The sequence below is a fragment of the Triticum urartu genome, chromosome 3 (assembly GCF_003073215.2).
Source record: "Triticum urartu cultivar G1812 chromosome 3, Tu2.1, whole genome shotgun sequence".
NCBI lineage: Eukaryota > Viridiplantae > Streptophyta > Magnoliopsida > Poales > Poaceae > Triticum > Triticum urartu.
The window spans coordinates 566,186,147-566,203,588 of record NC_053024.1 but is presented as its reverse complement, the minus strand read 5'-3'; the positions used below and the strand labels follow the sequence as shown (position 1 = coordinate 566,203,588).

Here is a 17,442-nt window from a genome sequence, read left to right as displayed (position 1 = left end):
CTCCTCCCGCTTTAGATGTGCATCGAGGCGCAAAGATCCAGGTAGCAGTGTTGCTCTCGGAGGCCGACGATAGGGGTAGGTCCTTCCGCTTTAGATGTGCACCGAGGAACATGGACGAGGTGGCGGCGCCGTTCTAGGAGGTTGGCGATGGGAGCAACTCGTCTCCCCCCCCCTCGCCAGTGACAACAATCTCCAACACCGGCACCACTAGTTTCACCCATCCACCACCGGCCAATGATCAAGCCTTCCCACCTCCACCTAAAATCCACCGAGCGCGGCTTGCTCCCTCCATGTGTCGTGTCACTGAGCCCGTGCAACACCTCTCGCTGCTAGCTACATGCCTTCGTCGTAACAATGATGGTGGCTCTCACAAGCGAAGGGGCGAACATTGACGAGAGTGAGGAGAGGGATGATTTGCTCCCGACACCAATTGAACAAACGGCTGTAACTCACGAGAGGAATAGTGAGGGACTAAATCTACTGGCTATTAAGCATGGAGGGACGAAGAATAGAGAGAGAGAGAGTCAAAACCAGGTTTACCCGAGGAATGCCACTGTGAGAAAAAAAAAGTCTATTTTGTTTTAGAAGTTGGGAAAGACATAGGTTAAGGTTGTGTTCGGTAATACTCCGCTCCTTCGCCAGGGAGCGGAGCAGGCGGAGCGCCCATTTTGCAGCTTGCCGAAATTTCACTGGATTCCGCTCCGCTCCGCAGCGAAGAGTTTTCGAACGGCCCCAAAACATAAGTTTTAGGGTTTCAAAAAAAAATGTTTTAGGGACAAAACTCATACTACTACAGTACTCTCTCTATCCCATAATATAAGAACATTTTTGGTACTACACTAATGTCAAAAAGGTTCTTATATTATGGGACGGAGGGAGTACTTCGCAATAAGTTGAGATGAAAAATGCGCTTTCGTCTTTCCACTGTAGCTCAGCCTGTGGGGCCATATTGGCATACGTCCATCTGCAAGAACATCCATCCGATCTTCTCCCCCACTCGGGCACACCCGGCGACAGCAACAATCTCGTCGCCGCTCTGATGCTAAGGCCGCCGCCGGCGCCACTGCTCCCTCCAGCTTCCCGCGCTTCCTTCCTTCCTCCCCACAAAGCCGCGAACCCCAACACCGAACCCACTCCCGCGACCTCCACGACCGCCAGAGCCACACCCATGGGCGCGGCTGCGTCCTGGCCGCGCGCGCTGGGCCAGCGCTTCAACCCGAGAGGCGTGGCCGCGGTGGTGGCCGTCGCGGCGTCCGAGCCGCGTCTAGCGCTGCCGCACGTGTCGGTGCAGGACATCCGGTGGCTGGACTGGGCGGAGCTCCGCCGCGCCGGGTTCCGCGGCGTGGTTTTCGACAAGGACAACACCCTCACCGCGCCCTACGCTCCCGAGCTCTGGCCGCTGCTGACCGCCTCGTTTGACCAGTGCCGCGCGGCCTTCCCCGGCGCCATCGCTGTCTACAGCAACTCCGCAGGTCTGGCTTGGTCGCGCTGCTCTTAGAAAACGTTGAATTGGGCGGAATGTTTGCGTGATGATGGAATTGATGTGTTTGGGCCAGTGCAGGGTTGAAGCAGTATGATCCAGATGGGTCGGATGCCAGTACGATTGAGGCGACTATCGACGGGGTTCATGTGATTAGGCATGGTAAGTGCCCAGACACCTCATAGCTCTAGAACTATCCATTTCCAAAATATCTGAATTGATCTGCTTAGGGAAATGGGAGTTTGCATACTATGAGAGTCTAATGCCATCTTTATGAAAATAAGATAATTGGCCTGTCACCAGATATATTTATGATGGTAACTTCATTCAGAAATTCCATTTTGTTAAGTATGAGTTGCATCCCATGATACCAAAGCACTAAAATTCTGTATTGCAAACTTGCACTTAGATGCTTATTGAGTCTGTTTTTATATCATCTTCTTTCTGAAACGTAATTTGACAATGTGAGGTAGAAGCTTCCTGTCGTTATTGGTGCACATAAAAAATAATAGGGATAATATTAATATGTTTATACGTTTCCTCTATTGTCTGCAGATGCAAAGAAGCCTGCTGGGGCAGCCAAGGAAATAGAGAGTTATTTTGACTGCTCAGCTTCAGATCTTGTGCTGGTAGGAATGGCTATTATCAGTTCAGACTGTTCTTACTTAATATCAGTATGTATTGATTTTTTTAATATTTCCCCCATTTTCCCAGGTTGGTGATAGATACTTTACTGATGTTATCTATGGAAATAGGAATGGTTTTCTTACTGTATTTACAGAACCATTGAGTTTTGTCGGTGAATCTTACATTGTCAGAAAGGTAAGACCCATGCTCTATGTTTCTCGTACGAAATTTAACAACATTAGCAACCTCGAAAATATAGGAAACAAACAGTTCAGTTACAAAGATAACACCATAGACCAAGCATGAGCTTTTATCTGTTACTCCCTCCGTTCCAAAATAGATGACCCAACTTTATACTAACTTTGTACTAAAGTTAGTACAAAGTTGAGTCATCTATTTTGGAACGGAGGGAGTACTTGCTAGTCTGTTGTTTTCTTGTGGACAATTTATTCTTATCTACTCCCTCCGTTCCAAATTACTTGTCGTAGGTATGGATGTATCTAGATGTATTTTAGTTCTAGATACATCCATTTCTGCGACGAGTAATTTGGAACGGAGGGAGTACTGATTAAACCATTGAAAAACCAATCGTTTATTGTGATTTCTTGCCAGTCAGTTACTATTGAATAGTCCTCTGAGTTTTTTTTTCCCACAACTATGCTACTCACATTCAGCTATTTTACCTATCAAAGTTTGTTTGCAATCAAGGGACGTGATAATGTTAAGAGGTACTACCTCTCATCCAAAACGAAATTTCGTTTTAAATTTTACCAGTCAAGTTTTGAGGCCTTCATACTGCTTACGGTTCGAGGGTTTGACCATCTGTAAAGAAGAAGTAATACATCCAAACTATCAAACTGATATTAAATTTTTTATCATGAAATACAATTCCGTAATGTATAATTATTTATTTGTGAGGACACATGTTTGCACAGAATTGATGGTCAAAATATCATCTTGAAGACCGTGTCATGTCCTAAAAGACTTGAAAAAACTCGACCAACCAGGGACTAACCCCTTGTCATGGGTTGTGGTTCGTAAAGGTGAGAAGAAGGGTTTAGGATAGGAGCGGAGGTTGTGATCATGGCTGGTAGGAGGATGAGGCTGGACGTCTCGTTTACCCGTGGCTGTCTAGACGGGAGAGAGGAGGCTCCAGCTGCAGATAGCAGGGGATGAGAAATTGGGATTATTCTTGCTTGTCTTTATTGATCGACTAGTAGTGACTATTTATAGCCCAGTTACAACTTGGTGGCTAAGAAAGGATAAGAATATAAACTCCAACAGATTTGAAGATAGCGGAGAAAACCTTTCCCATAGTCAAATCCTCTTTCCTAACAGCTAGATAGCACGTTTCATGCTGCATCTGCCTTATGTCTCCTCCCATGCTGGTAAGTGAGGCCCTGATATCCCTGGTGGCATTTTCTTAAAGAAAAGGAAACATGAGCAGCCACCCTACGGAGGTAGAGCCACAAACGCAGGTGGCGGCTAGTGAGCACACCAACCTGCTCAAACTAGCCACTCGTCGTAAAAGACTTTCATTTTGGTTAGGAGGAAGTATGTATTTTATGTTCGCATAAGTCACGTTATGAGGAAACCCCACTGATTTGCTTACCTTTTATTTTACTGTACATTTAGGACGTCCTTGACTCCCAGAAATGCCCACTGATTTGCTTACCTTTTATTTTTTGTTTTATTTTTTGACCGCCTGTTGGACTTAGTACTATGACATCATCCCACTTGTTTCGTTGACTCGGTCTTGTCACCCAGCTCTCCTTTTCTTACCTCTCAACGCTCTCATGTTCTTCACATTTCTCTTCCAACATCTATGGAGCCAACAGCAGCATGACGGCCCAACACCAGGCCATGTACCACTGCTGGCGTCTGCTTTGTGATGGGATTTGTGCGGCTCCAGCAGATGCGGCGACTAGGTCGACTCCAAACAACTAGTGGCCTAGTGACATGATTTGGAGAGCAGTACTGGCCAGCAGTGACAGGCATAGTGGGTCCTCTAGGTCCATCGGGAAGGGGAGTTTATGTAGTGAGGGGGCAGGCGGGGAGCAAGCGGCGGCGTGATGGGTGGGGCCGGTGACTCAGTGCTCTAATTCATGGATGTTTCTGGAATGACCTACTCCCTCCGTTCCTAAATATAAGTCTTTTTAGAGATTTCAATACGGACTACATACGGATGTATATAGACATATTTTAGAGTGTAGATTCACCGAAATGGCATAGGAGCACTCGGCGACGCCATGCACTGAAATCTCAACCTCCCCTGTGTCTCGGGATCCTCAATCATTATATTAGCCTCTGAGTATTCCGAGCTTTATCCTCTTATATTGTCCTTTGTTTTTTTGGGTATATGTGTCTTCAATTCCACGCGGTTCTGTCCCATGCACTGTCGAACTCATCTACCAGCAGCCAAACAACGCCAAATCCAATTCAATGCAGACGCTCCCCTTCCTCATAACTGCCCCATCCATCTTCCCCTGGACTCCAGTTCTTCCTCACCATGGACACTGCTCATGCTCTTCTTCCTCTCTCTACTTTTCTGTTTCTTCTTTTCGCTCCTGCCCTTCTCCTTCTGCAACGTGGACGTGGGAAAAAACCAGGAGGAATGAGGAAGACTATGTCTTTGTCCTGACGGGGAACAACGTTGAGGAGGAACAAGGCAGCCGTCCGAGCTTGCCGCGTCCATGTCGCTGGACCTCGCAGCCGGTCCGCTGCATCGCTGGGGCGGTCATGCAATGCTCGTCATTTAATATTTCCAATAGTCATTTATCACATTCAACCGAGCAGGACGCTTCTAGAAGATCTTCCTCCTATCACTTCAAGAAGAGCGCCCGTATGCAGTTTGCAGTACCCGCCCGTCCCTCCGTCCTCATGACCAGCCACAGGACAAACTCCCAGTGGTCTTTGCAGTAAAAAAAAACTTGTAGGTGTCGCACCAGCTCCTGGTAGCGGCCCAGCAGTCCCTCCCGCACCAGGTTCCGGTAGCTCTCCGTCACCTCGCTGGTCCTATTCTTGATATCCTGTCGGGGGAAGGGGGTCTCTGTCGGAGGACGTCGGGAGCATGGCCACTGCCAGCGGGTAGGCCAACTTGACGGCAAGGAGAACCTTGTCCAAGTCCAACAGCAGGAGCCACGAGACCAAGATGCCTGGGAACAGGCTGGGCAGCGAGTAGCGACATCCCCTGGTCCACAAGTAACACGAGGTGCTTCTGTGAGCATGGCGTAGAGTCGTAGAGAAACACCGATGCCATGGCCATTGGCCCCCTGTACGGCACAAGAAGGACGTACTTCCGGTGACATCGTCAAGCTGATGCCCGTGTGGCTCGGAGGTCCAGCCGCTCGCCGGTATGCCTCGGTGCCCGTGCGGCACCATTTCACAGAGCCTCCTGCTGCCCGCCCTTAACTTTTCTGTGTTCCTATTAAATGGAGCAGCACAGGTACGAACTGTTTCTTTCTACGTGTGGGTTGTGTATTTACACGAAACAAAACATTTCGTCAAAAGTGGCACTGATCCCAAGCGACTAGGGTAGCGGGCAGGATTTCAGAGTGCTGCGCCGCCGAGTGCTCCTAATCCGCTTCCGTAGATTCACTCATTTTTCTCCGTATGTAATCCATATTGAAATCTCTAAAAAGACTTGTATTTAGGGACAGAGGGAGTAGATAATTGTGAATGCTACTGTAGCCACGAATCAAAGCGTGGCAGTTGGATGAAGCCCAATAAACAACTGATAATGCATTCTGATTCTTGGATTCAAATTTTTGAAATTGGCCTACTGTATAGATAGTATGGATATGATCGGATATCCATTTCTGAGCCTGGGCTCTTCTGCTCTCGGTGAACAGTAAATTCAAAAAATTACTAGATTTTTTTTTTATGGAAGATGTTCGAGTGCGTGATGTCCGGGCAAAATGTAATCGTGTTCGGACATCTGAGGAGCTCGTGGCAAAGAAGACAGAATCCGTCCGAACAGTGCAGAAACAATAAACTTTCTCAGACCTCAATTTTGTTTTTTTTTGCTGTGGACTGCTCAGATGTCCAAACACAATGAGTTTTGGCACGGACATCACACACTCAAGCATCTTTCACCCAAAAAAAATCAGAATATTTTTGATCTTTTTAAAACTATTTTTAACGAATTTACTGTTCATGCCCGGCTCATCTGGCCCCAGAGCCAAAACACCGCTTCCAGATATGATGCCTATCTTATATAGGCCCATTGTCGCACAGCCCATGTAATCTTTTATGTCTCTCCTGTCCCTTAACAACTTCAAGTATGTGACTTGCTTGTGCTAGTTTTTCGTAGATATTTTGCATAGTCTCAAGTTGGTTCTGACTTTGTGTTAATTCCTCAGGTTAGAAAACTGGAAGCGTACATTATCAATTATTGGTACAAGAAAGGGCACAGACCACTCAAGCACCCTTTGCTCCCTGATGCAAGAACGATTGTGAAGTTTGATCCGTGTGAAGGCCCAGTCTCACCTAGAGCATAGCACAGTCATGTATATGTTACCAACTGACACTCGTCTGGAGAACTTGTTGGATTCTTTTATCTGAACCTCACAAATTTCAGTTTCTTATCGGGCTAAATATAGAGGGGAATATGATGTGTGTAAAAAAAAAACTTGGTATCGTTCGTGTTCAGTGGCTTCTTTTGGTTCAAGGTCGTGATGTCTTTCTCTGGTGACTTGCTGTGCTTGGACAGCACGGCTGCTGCTGTGTGCTGTGCACGTTCCGACAGCGTAGGGGTCATTTCTGGAGCTGCCGATCTGATCATTGTAACTTGTAAGACTGTAACGCTTGAAACTGCATACTATACCACAGTCAGCATAGAGTACGGAACAGCGCGGGGCATGGATTTTCAGGCCCTTAGTATGTAAATTTCATGATTTTTACATGTAAAAGATTCACATGGTAACTGGAACCAGTAAACACCCATTGTTTTAGATAAGCTTGTTTGACGATTCTACAAATCCAAGCCCGCGTGAGCCTGTTATATTCCGATGCTAGTGACCACAAGTACTAGTACTTTTCGTCGTTTTGTTTTCTTCCACTGATATACAAAGTGCATACAAAGTACACCCATTGTTTCAGTGACCACAAGTACTACTACTTTTCGTCCTTTTGTTTTCGTCCAGAGAGTACACACACGATTTCATTTCTTTGCTCAACAGCCGCATGGATATGTTCACACTTCACAGGGACGACTTGGGTTTAACGGATGAAGAGCTTCTCCCGTAAGAGTACACGCCTAGTCCCCGCTTCTTTCCAAGTCGTCCGGCGTCGACATATTGGACAAGCAGAGGGCAAGGGCTGTACTTGTTATCTCCTAGCCCGTTGTGGAGCACCCTAAGTACTGAGAGGCAAACATCTAACCCTATGAAGTCCGCAAGCTGCAGAGGGCCCATTGGATGATTCGTGCCGAGCTTCATCCCTGTGTCGATGTCCTCTTTGGTTGCTACCCCAGTGTAAAGTGCCCAAAATGCTTCATTGATCATCGGCATTAGGATGCGGTTCACAATGAAGCCAGGGTAATCTTGTGAACATATAACGGTCTTCCCAATCCTGCAAAGATCAAAATCATTAGACAATTTCAAGGTTAAAAGGGAAATCAGAGTCAGCTTGGCTGAACCAATTATACCTTAGTCTAAGATCTGCGCTAATGCATCCACGTATGTGGCACAAATTTTAAGTGGTTTAGTAGGTAGCATGGTAGTTCTCGGGGCTAAAAATATTGTTCACACCAAAAACTAAACAGGCCAAATGAGGTCTTTCAAAGGTAAGACACATTTTCTTTACAATGAAAATGCTAGGTTACCAGGTAAAGACTGACTTGGAACCTAAAATATACCTAAACTCCAGAGTATAGCAAGTTTGTTGTGTTCTCAACGAATCCATTAACAATAGGAAGTGGTACGTTTGTGTTTACAGAACGCTTGTTCTGGATAGAACTTTATATCTAAACAGCAACCAGTTACATAAGTAGGTTCCACTTCAGAGTTGCTATAGTAATACGCAGAAACAAGATCACATTTAAGGCTATGTTAAAGTGAGCTTAGGCAGGGCAATATGATGCTTTTACTTACCTTTCAGAAAAAGATTTAACTCGAGAGAAAATCTCTTCTGACGTATCAGCTCCTCGTATGATTTCAACCAGCTTCATTATAGGAGGAGGGTTGAAAAAGTGCATGCCGATCACCTGTAACATGGAAATCTCTTTAACTTCTTATTATCATGGAGAGAAGCTCCAAAAACAATAAAGACATGAAAACGAGAGAATTGATAAAATTAAGAAGCTACAGGAGTGCCTTGAGACATGTTCTGAAGTTGTAGAGTATGCAATCCTACGTTCCTAAATATTTGTCTTTCTAGACATTTCAAATGACTACTACATACGGATGTATGTAGACATATTTTAGAGTGTAGATTCACTCATTTTGCTCCGTATGTAGTCACTTGTTGTTGAAATGCCTAGAAAGACAAGTATTTAGGAACGGAGGGAGTAGCATGCATGACAGAGGCAAATTTAGCCGCCAACATAACAAACGGGGTCGTTATAACTCCAAACTGCCGCCCCACTTGCAATTGATAAGGTCTGCGTCACCATCCTATGTAAATTCCGGACAAGCAAGCAACTGGTGTAGCTAAAAGCGACTGCTGAGATAAGCCTGATTAGTGGTCACCTGAGAGGGGCGGCTGGTAGCGGAGGCAAGCCGGGTTATAGAAATGGAGCTGGTGTTGGAGGCAAGAATGGCAGAAGGTTTGGTGATCCTGTCCAGCTCCACGAACAGCTTCTTCTTGACATCTTCGGACTCAACAATGGCCTCAATCACCAGATCCACGCCCCGCAGCTCCTCCACATCGGAGACGCACTTTATCCGCTTCACGGAGTCATCGCACGCAGCCTGTGACCAGGCGAGACTAGAAGTGTCAACGAACAGCGTCACTTTGCGAAGGGGGAGGGGGGGGGCGAGGGGGGATCGGGTCCTCACCTGGGAGAGCTGGCCCTTGGAGACGAGGCGGCCGAGGGAGGAGGAGATGGAGGCGGCGGCGCGGGAGAGGGCGGCGGGGTCGGAGTCGAGGAGGAAGACGCCGCAGCCGGCCGCGGCGGCGAGCTGGGCGATGCCCGAGCCCATCTGCCCCGCGCCTATTACACCCACCGCCGCGATCTCGCTGGTCGCCGGCGCCGCTTGCGTCCCCATGCTTCGTTTCTTCGGAGTTTGTTGGGGTTATCTCTGCCTTCCGTGTCGTGTTCTCTGCACCTGCTACGCTTCAGCCCTGGGCGTATGGCGTATGCTCTGGCGTGGTGGTCGTGGGGCCGATACTGCTTGATCTTGCTTAGACTACCCACGACGGGAGTTGCTGGAATTTTGTCTATTTTGGACCTAGCCCAATAGCAGTTTCAGAAATTTCTAATAAATCATAAAGACCCACACAGCTCATTTGTGTAAGGCAAGAGGTGGAACAAAAATTTAGTTCCACATTGCTAGTTTAGAGGGAGTTGGACCTCTTTATAAAAGAGATATTTCCCCACATGTATGAGTATAAGAACAAGAGGGACATCCATGCGCGCTCCTCCTCCGCCGCCCGCCTCGTCACGACGGGTTGCGGGAATAAGCCGAGCCAATGTCTAAATTTTTGCCACGCACGACGGGTATACGAAAGGTCACGTGGGAATTGAAACGTTTTTCTTTAGTGGACACTGAATTCGAACGGCGCGCCTCTTCGGCCGCTGCCTGTTCGCTTCGTCTTCCTTCGTTGCTTCGCCTCCCGTCGCAGCCTCTTCGTGTCCTTCTCCTGTGCCTATATAAGAGAGGTCGCTCCTCTCCAGAGAGACACACCAGAAGATCCCCTTCCTTTCGCCACAAAGTTCCTGAGCACTGCGCTGCTGCTACGATCTTCCCCATCCCGGCTTGTGGCGTGCACCGCAGGTCGGGACAGTAGGCCTCCGAAACCGCACTTTTTGAGTCCTGTACGGGAGAAGGGTGATAAGGTTTTTGGAAAGCGCTCAGCGCGACTACTGGCTGCTTCATCACGGACGATCCGGTCGCCGACGACGACTTCCCCGACGACGACTTCTTCCCCGACGTCCACGACCTCCTCGACAACATGGCAGGCGAGGACACCGACCCCAAGTCCAGCGCTTCTGCTGCTGCTGTCTCGTACGTGTTCTTGTCTTTCCTGTTGAAGGTTCTGCCACAGTTCCTTGTTCTAATCATTGTCCTACACATGTTAGGTTCTACTTCATATATGCTACTTGCTATTCTTTCTACTTTAGATATGATAGGCTACGATTCATATATGTAGAAGCTATTTTCCTTTTCTCCGTCAGAACGCATGACTTGTCTTATTTCTACTATATTAGTCATGCTTTATTTAGTATTTCTGTTAATAAAATTATTCGGTAAATTGCTCATATTTCCAACAGGAGTAACATGAGAAAATTGGACATTTGCCACTTTAAAGATTGGGCTTCGCAAAAATACCACTCTCAAGATGGCCTTCTCAAAAATGCCACCCAGCTCATGGACATCTTGATTACTATGCCATTTCCCCCGTTTTCCTGTTTTTTCTTTAGTTTTTTCATTTATCTGCGCTTGAAAGGACCAAAGTGCCCTTGTCTCTCCTAACCTTATCTGGTTTGTGCGTGGCTCGATTGGGTCGCCCATGGGATGCTCCGATGCTGTCCGATTGCTCGCTGCTGTAAGCCTGTAACTCGGCCACGCCTGCGCGTGCCGCCGAAGCTCGTTCTTGCCGGTCACCCACGCCACGCCTACTCGCAGCTGTACCTCGCCCTCACCTGCTCGCCACCATGCGTTAGATATTCTCTTAATACTGTTCCACAACAACTCATAATTATTCTTTATCTTATACGACTGCTCGCACCAGGCCAAGCTCACGTGCAGAGTGCTTAAACTGGATGCATAATCTAGATATATCTACTTGCAGTTGCAGATATACACGGTATAGTTTTGTAAATTAAGATCATGCGAACAAAGCAAGAGAAAGGCTTAGCAAAATACAGTGCAGAGGACTGGGTTCCATGCTGTCGTTGCCGCACCATGGTGCGTGGCGTCCCCGTCCAGGCGATTGGCGCCAGCGACGTCCATGGATAGGCAGCGCGGAGACGCCCAGGGATCGGCAGCCCGGCGGCGTCAAGGATATCAACAGCGGCGACGTCCAGGCAATCAGCGGTGGCGCCGGCGGCGGTGTATAGGCGATTTGCGGCGTCGAGGATATCAACGGCAGCGACGTCCAGGCGATCAGCGGCGGCGGCGGTGTGTAGGCGATCTACGGCTCTGCGCCTGCGCGTGGTGTTATCAACTGTTTTTCAGGCTGGTGGCGCGCGTGAGGGGCAACACAACAAGTCGACTGCCTACACCACGCAATCAGGTACGTGTACATATCTAGGGGTAGTCTTGTCCTTTCAAGCGCAGGTAAATGGAAAAACTAAAGAAGAAACAGGAAAACGGGGGAAATGGCATAGTAATCAAGATGTCCATGAGCTGGGTGGCATTTTTGAGAAGCCCATCTTGAAAGTGGCATTTTTGAGAAGCCCGATGCTTAAAGTGGCAAATATCCAATTTTCTCGGAGTAACATAGGTGATAACATCATATTTATTTAGACAAAATAGGTGATATGATATGTAATTAATGAAGAAAGAGAGACATGTAGTAACATAGCTAGTTACTGTAACATCACACATATCAAAAAAAATGAGTCTATAGCCTAATAAATGAAGTGATGCATAACACAATACATATGTTACTACCCACTGTGGAGGTAGTAACACAGAATAGTAACATATGCATGTTACTACTCTAAGTTACTTCTCACTGTGACTAGTCTTACCACGCCGAACTAGCTGACGTTAGAGCAACTTCCATATAAGGAAAAACCCAATATACATCTAAGGTCAAATTCTTAGAGCATTTCTGTAGATATATAAATAACTAGTAACTTTTACATCCAAGGCCTCGGACCGCTGCTCCAAGAAGATGTATAAAATTTTACATCACCTGCACCGAGTGATGTAAAATATAATCCTTGGAGATGAAAATATGCATCACCAACCATTCAAGATGTAAACCTATACGCAAAGTGGCCAACCGCGCGTCAACCGCCAACAACCACTTCTTCTTTCCTCCATCCATAGTGCGACCACCTCGTTGCCTCCCTTCGCACAGCTGCCATCGCGTCGCCCGCCCACCGGACCCCGCCACACCGCTAGATCCGGCCTCCACCCCCTACCGCTGGTTCCGCCGCATTTCGGCCGCCCCGCTTGCAAATCGGCCGCATCCACCCCACTTTTCCACCGCCCCTGTCGCCGCCCGATTCGAAGCCCGCCTCAGTTGAAGCTTGGCCGCCGCTTGATTCGAGCTACGTCGGCCCACCCCGCCGCATTTGATCCTCGGCCGACACTTGATTCGAACTCTACCGGCCCGCCTTGCCGCATTTGCAGCTCAGTCGCCGCCCGATTTGAGCTCCGCCGCATTTTATGAAGTTTAAGTGGACTCGGAGGAGTAGTAGTCTGATGGATATAGTAGTTTGAACTATGTTTAACTACGTTTTAAGAACTATGTTTGCTTCAAACGAACTTGCTATGTTTAAATTATGTTTGAAACGATGTAGTAGTTGAACTAATTTTACATCATGTATTTACATCATCTGCTGGAGCACTAGTTTTACATCACCAAATATACATCTCATGTTGGAGTTGGGATTTTTTTATGATGTAAATTATACAACACCCATTTTTACATCTCCAAATTTATATCTTCTATTGGAGATGTTCTTAGCAGGAAACGAGCTCAGGTACATCAGATCTTGATTGAATGCATGACAATTATTGGAGGGGTGTTTGGAACAAAGGAAAAAACTATAAATTGCAGGGCTCCTTTCATTCAAAGAAATTCCATAGAATTATTGGAGAACTTAAATTCTTAGAAAAAAGTTGTATGGTGATCATTTGATTTACAAGATTGGAATCCTTAGGAATTTTTCTATAGGATTCATTTTACTCCATTTTAAAGGTCTTCACTCAAACCTCTTTGTAGATTTTCTTTGTTTTTTCAGTGCTAAATACACGAGAACATGACACTATACCTCTATCTCTCTTCTTAATGCAAAGCAGGGCTACTGTTGGTTCGTCAGTAAAAAGAGAGGCCATAAGGGTAGGATTCCTATAGGGAAATTTTCTTTTCTGCCATTTAAACATAGGGATCCTACATCCCAACGAAATTCCTACGGGACTAGTGTGCTAAATATTCATAGCTTTATTCATACTGTGCTAATTTTTATTTCACCTCAATATGCATGTTCTTATTACATAGAGACAATGTGAGTTATTGTTGTTGTTTACCATTGAAGGTAGCTAGATCTTCTTCCCGATGGCTTAGTATATTATTGTGCAATTGTAGGTAACTTTGTAACATTTACTTCTTGCATGTAGGTATATTTTTGAAATTGTGCCAAGTGAAGAAACTTAGAAAGATTCCTAGGATAAAGACAGGGACGAACCAGGATGAAAAGTGAGAGGGGACAACGGTGAGTGGGAACTAGCAGGCTGATGCGTAGGAACAATTTTTTGCGGATTGATTAGAAAAAACTGCCCACACAATCAGTGAGTAAGAAGAAAAAATATTTTGACTGGGTCGGGGTCGCATAAAAAGATGGCCCACTATCTTACTTGCTCGTGTATCAATAGATTGATTTTGTCTTGTCTCTCGACGTGGCATAAAAGATGTGGATCAGAACATTTTATTGCTTCATGTATTCATCACATTCTTCTTCTTCTTTTTTGTGAGAGGTATTCTGATTTTGGTCTGATTACTGTTGTATAGTTTTGGCAATGAAACTATACCAAATCCATTGGGTTCGTATAGAATACGTGTAAATGTATTATGTGTTCCAAATGAGGAGTTGAAGCTGGTGGTATAATTCAGTAGATATTATGGAAGCTCCAGCTATTTGATTATTTTGGGAGCAAATATAGCTTCTTCATTGGATAAACATAACTTTGTGGTCCCAATGTTCTTTTTGGGACCTAACATGTCAAAAACATCGCTAGACGATTCAAGATTATATATATACACAATATAGTGCAGAAAAGGCAGTACAAGTTTAGTTTTGTGCCCAACCACATAAATCTGCATACTCCATCGCCCCTCCGAGATTGGATGTCTTCGCTTTTAGTTTCTTTCTGTTTTCGATAATGTTTCTGAGGCCGGCCATCGTTTCTTTAATATCCGAAGATCCGATCGGTTTGATTTTATTACATGATTTTTTCCATAAAAATAGCTTTCTTGCGGCGTAAGAAGTGCTCCAACCGTCTTAGGGACCAGTCACGCCCCCTCCCCACGCAGGTAGGGGCCTACCCATGCCGTCTGCCATTGTGGAGCACTCATGGCTCCCTGGCATCAATCTCATTGATATGGGAGTCCTCTATTCTATAAAAAAAATCACAAAAAAATTCAGGTCATTCCTGCTCCGTGAAATTTTCACCAAAAAAACAAAAAAAATAGAAAACATGAACTGGCATTTGCCACTGGATAATAGGTTACTCCAAATAAAAATAATATAAATTGATGTTGGTAATAACATGAAACAATCAAAATTATAAATACGTTTGAAACATATCAGCAAGAGAAGCAAAAAGAAAATCGAGCAAAAATAATGATTTTTCCCTTTTCGAGAAGCAAATCTATGCCTTCACGAAAAGCAAATATGTGCTTATTGTTGAAGCACAAAATATTTTTTAGTGATTTTTTTTGCATTTTCTGTTCTCAAAATCCTAGGGAAAACCAGGCACAAAACGAAAAGAAAAAACCCATATAAAATTCGAAAACATGTAAAGAAAAATAAAAAAAAGGAAATTCAAATGGACCGTCTAGCACACGACACGTGGCGGCGGCTGAACGCACCACTTGGCGTGCTCTCAGCCCACAAAAGTGATCTTTGTGGGGTTCCCGCAAGGGGTATCTTTTAGTTAGCTGCTCTCTATCCGTTATTATTTTGGCTAGGCATTTGTGTTTCTGTTTTCCTTGTGCCATGAAAGAGCTCTTGTCCTATTCCTTACTTCTACTATGCTTCAATTACTAAAGTAAAAAACTTTTGCTGATGGCAACATACGGTGGGGGATATGAAAAGTTTATAGAAAGCAAAGAAATGAAGCATGATCATGAGATAAAAGAACATAGTAAAAACCAGTTGCACTTTTTGAAAAGGAGTACATCTACTGTATATTGAAAATTGAAATAATTAATTAGGAGAAGCAAAATAATAAATATGAAATCAGGTGGACTTGGAGTATCTGCTCCCGAGCTATCAAGTGGGCCCTGATAAATAGTAAAATAAAAAAGGTAAAAAAATCAAAAAATTCTAAATTGTTTTGTGGTAAACTTTGAAATATGCTTTGTATGCTTGCAAAATTTTAGCACGAAATGACATTCGTGGAAGTCATGGCAAAAAACAAAAACAAAATTGATGCTCTAAAATTGCTAGTTTTGAAAACATTTTGGTGTACTAATTTTTTTTCATGACTTCTGTGAATGTCATTTCGTGATGAAATTTGTTAAGCATACAAAACATTTGTCAAAGTTTACCACCAAAAGATTTTTTTAATTTTTTTTCCATTTTTCCAATTTTACTGTTCATCGGGTGCATCTAAGCTCGGGATCAGAAGACTTTTGAAACCATGTTACCTTTTTTTTCCAAAATATGGTAGTTGTACATTTTAAAAAAGTTCAAGTATTGTTTATAGAAAAGTTCAAGTTGGGAATGATCATACTAGACAATACATACATACATACATACATACATACATACATACATACATAGAGCTCAGATACACTTATTCAAAAATGACAGTTGCACATTTAAAAAAAGTGCAAGTACTTTTCTTGAAAAGTGGAACTAAGTATAATCAACTAGAAAATACATAAATAGTAAACCATCGGTGCTTTTCTAAAAATGAGAATTGCATATTTCTAAAAAAAAGGTGCAAGTACTATTTATGTAAAAGTGCAACTGAGATATACAATTTAGAAAATACACACATAGAAACATAGTTGCAAATGACAGTTGCACATTTCTGAAAATAAGTGCAGCTGAGATATAATCAAAATATAAAATGCATACACTGTGCTAGTTGCGTTTTTTAAAAAAATGTGCAACTACACCCATTTAAAAAAAGTGCAGCTGAGGTAATAATCGGCCTATGGAACGCAGACATAGCAATCATGTTGTACTTTTTAGTGTAGACGTACATCCGTGAGAAATTGCAAGTGTTATTTTTAGAAAAGTCCACGATGGAACTAATAGTTGATGACGACACCAAGAACAAATAACTGCATATGCCACAAAAAGGCAGCTCACACGATTTTATAGAAAATGAAGTTGTAGAGTTTTAAGTTATTTTGAGTCTGATAAAAAGAATCTGATCCTATTCATACATACAGGGTTCAATATGGGATGATGAAACCACGTTGAATATTTTTTTTCAGAACACGGCACTCTAAATTGTCCAAAAAAATTCACATTTTTCTTAGATAATCCTAAAAAAGTTGAGTCAATTGCATAAAACCATCACATTTAAAGCATCGTTTGAAGAAAACCACAAGTCATTAATTATTTGCAAAAACCACCGCGCATTTAGTAATCCTTTTACAGAAAGCACTTATCACTTGCTTTGCCGTGTTTGATCGCGTTTCCGACAGGTGAGGCCCGCTCGTTAGGAGCTGACTTGGCAAAAAATTGCCACGTGTGCGTCTTGACTCCTGACCAAGTCTTCTTCTTTCTCCTCTCTTTCACTCTCACACACATTACAACAAACACGTTGTGTGCGTGCACTGGGAGGGACAGAGCCTGACGCCGTCGGCTTGGATGGGGAGAGTGGAGCTGTCGGCCGGCGAGCAGCCACCGCTCGTGTGCGTGGTGCAGGAGGACCTGTTGTTGCCAGGCGTGCAGAGGCCGACGGAGCCGCATGGCAGCGGGAGGTCTGGTCGCCGCCGTGGGGGAGTAGGCCGTGCTAAGCCTGGATGCTCACGACGACGACTTGTGCGCGTAGCCGCCGCAGGCGCTGCACGGGATCCAGGCGGCGTCGTTGCTGGGGTCGATGGCGACCAGCAGAGCTTCTTGCCGGTGATAGCTAGGCGGCTTGGTGATGGGACCCCTCAACTCATGGGTGGCGGTCGCGGACATGCACGACGGTGCGGGCCGGTGGGACGGCGGGAGGTCGGGTCCGGACGCAGAGACGACGCGGAGCAGTGCCGAACGCGGACGCCGTCTGGGTGGCCAGCGGCCACGCCAAGCGAGTCGAAGGGCGTTG

At 45.1% G+C, this 17,442-nt stretch overlaps 2 protein-coding genes across 2 annotated transcripts; one reads left to right on the top strand and one right to left on the bottom strand.

Annotated features, from left to right (window-relative positions):
* The first annotated feature begins 883 nt into the window (after positions 1 to 883).
* On the top strand, positions 884 to 6,776 carry LOC125545031 (phosphatidylglycerophosphate phosphatase 1, chloroplastic/mitochondrial). Its single transcript, XM_048708876.1, has 5 exons — positions 884 to 1,472; positions 1,562 to 1,642; positions 2,036 to 2,109; positions 2,195 to 2,302; positions 6,469 to 6,776. Exons 1-5 carry the CDS (start codon positions 899 to 901, stop codon positions 6,604 to 6,606), a joined length of 975 nt encoding a protein of 324 aa, XP_048564833.1. The 5' UTR covers positions 884 to 898; the 3' UTR covers positions 6,607 to 6,776.
* A 293-nt stretch (positions 6,777 to 7,069) lies between these two features.
* On the bottom strand, positions 7,070 to 9,418 carry LOC125545032 (3-hydroxybutyryl-CoA dehydrogenase). Its single transcript, XM_048708877.1, has 4 exons — positions 9,106 to 9,418; positions 8,797 to 9,018; positions 8,200 to 8,312; positions 7,070 to 7,678 (listed from the first exon to the last, which is right to left on the bottom strand). Exons 1-4 carry the CDS (start codon positions 9,313 to 9,315, stop codon positions 7,309 to 7,311), a joined length of 915 nt encoding a protein of 304 aa, XP_048564834.1. The 5' UTR covers positions 9,316 to 9,418; the 3' UTR covers positions 7,070 to 7,308.
* Between the last annotated feature and the right edge of the window lie 8,024 nt (positions 9,419 to 17,442).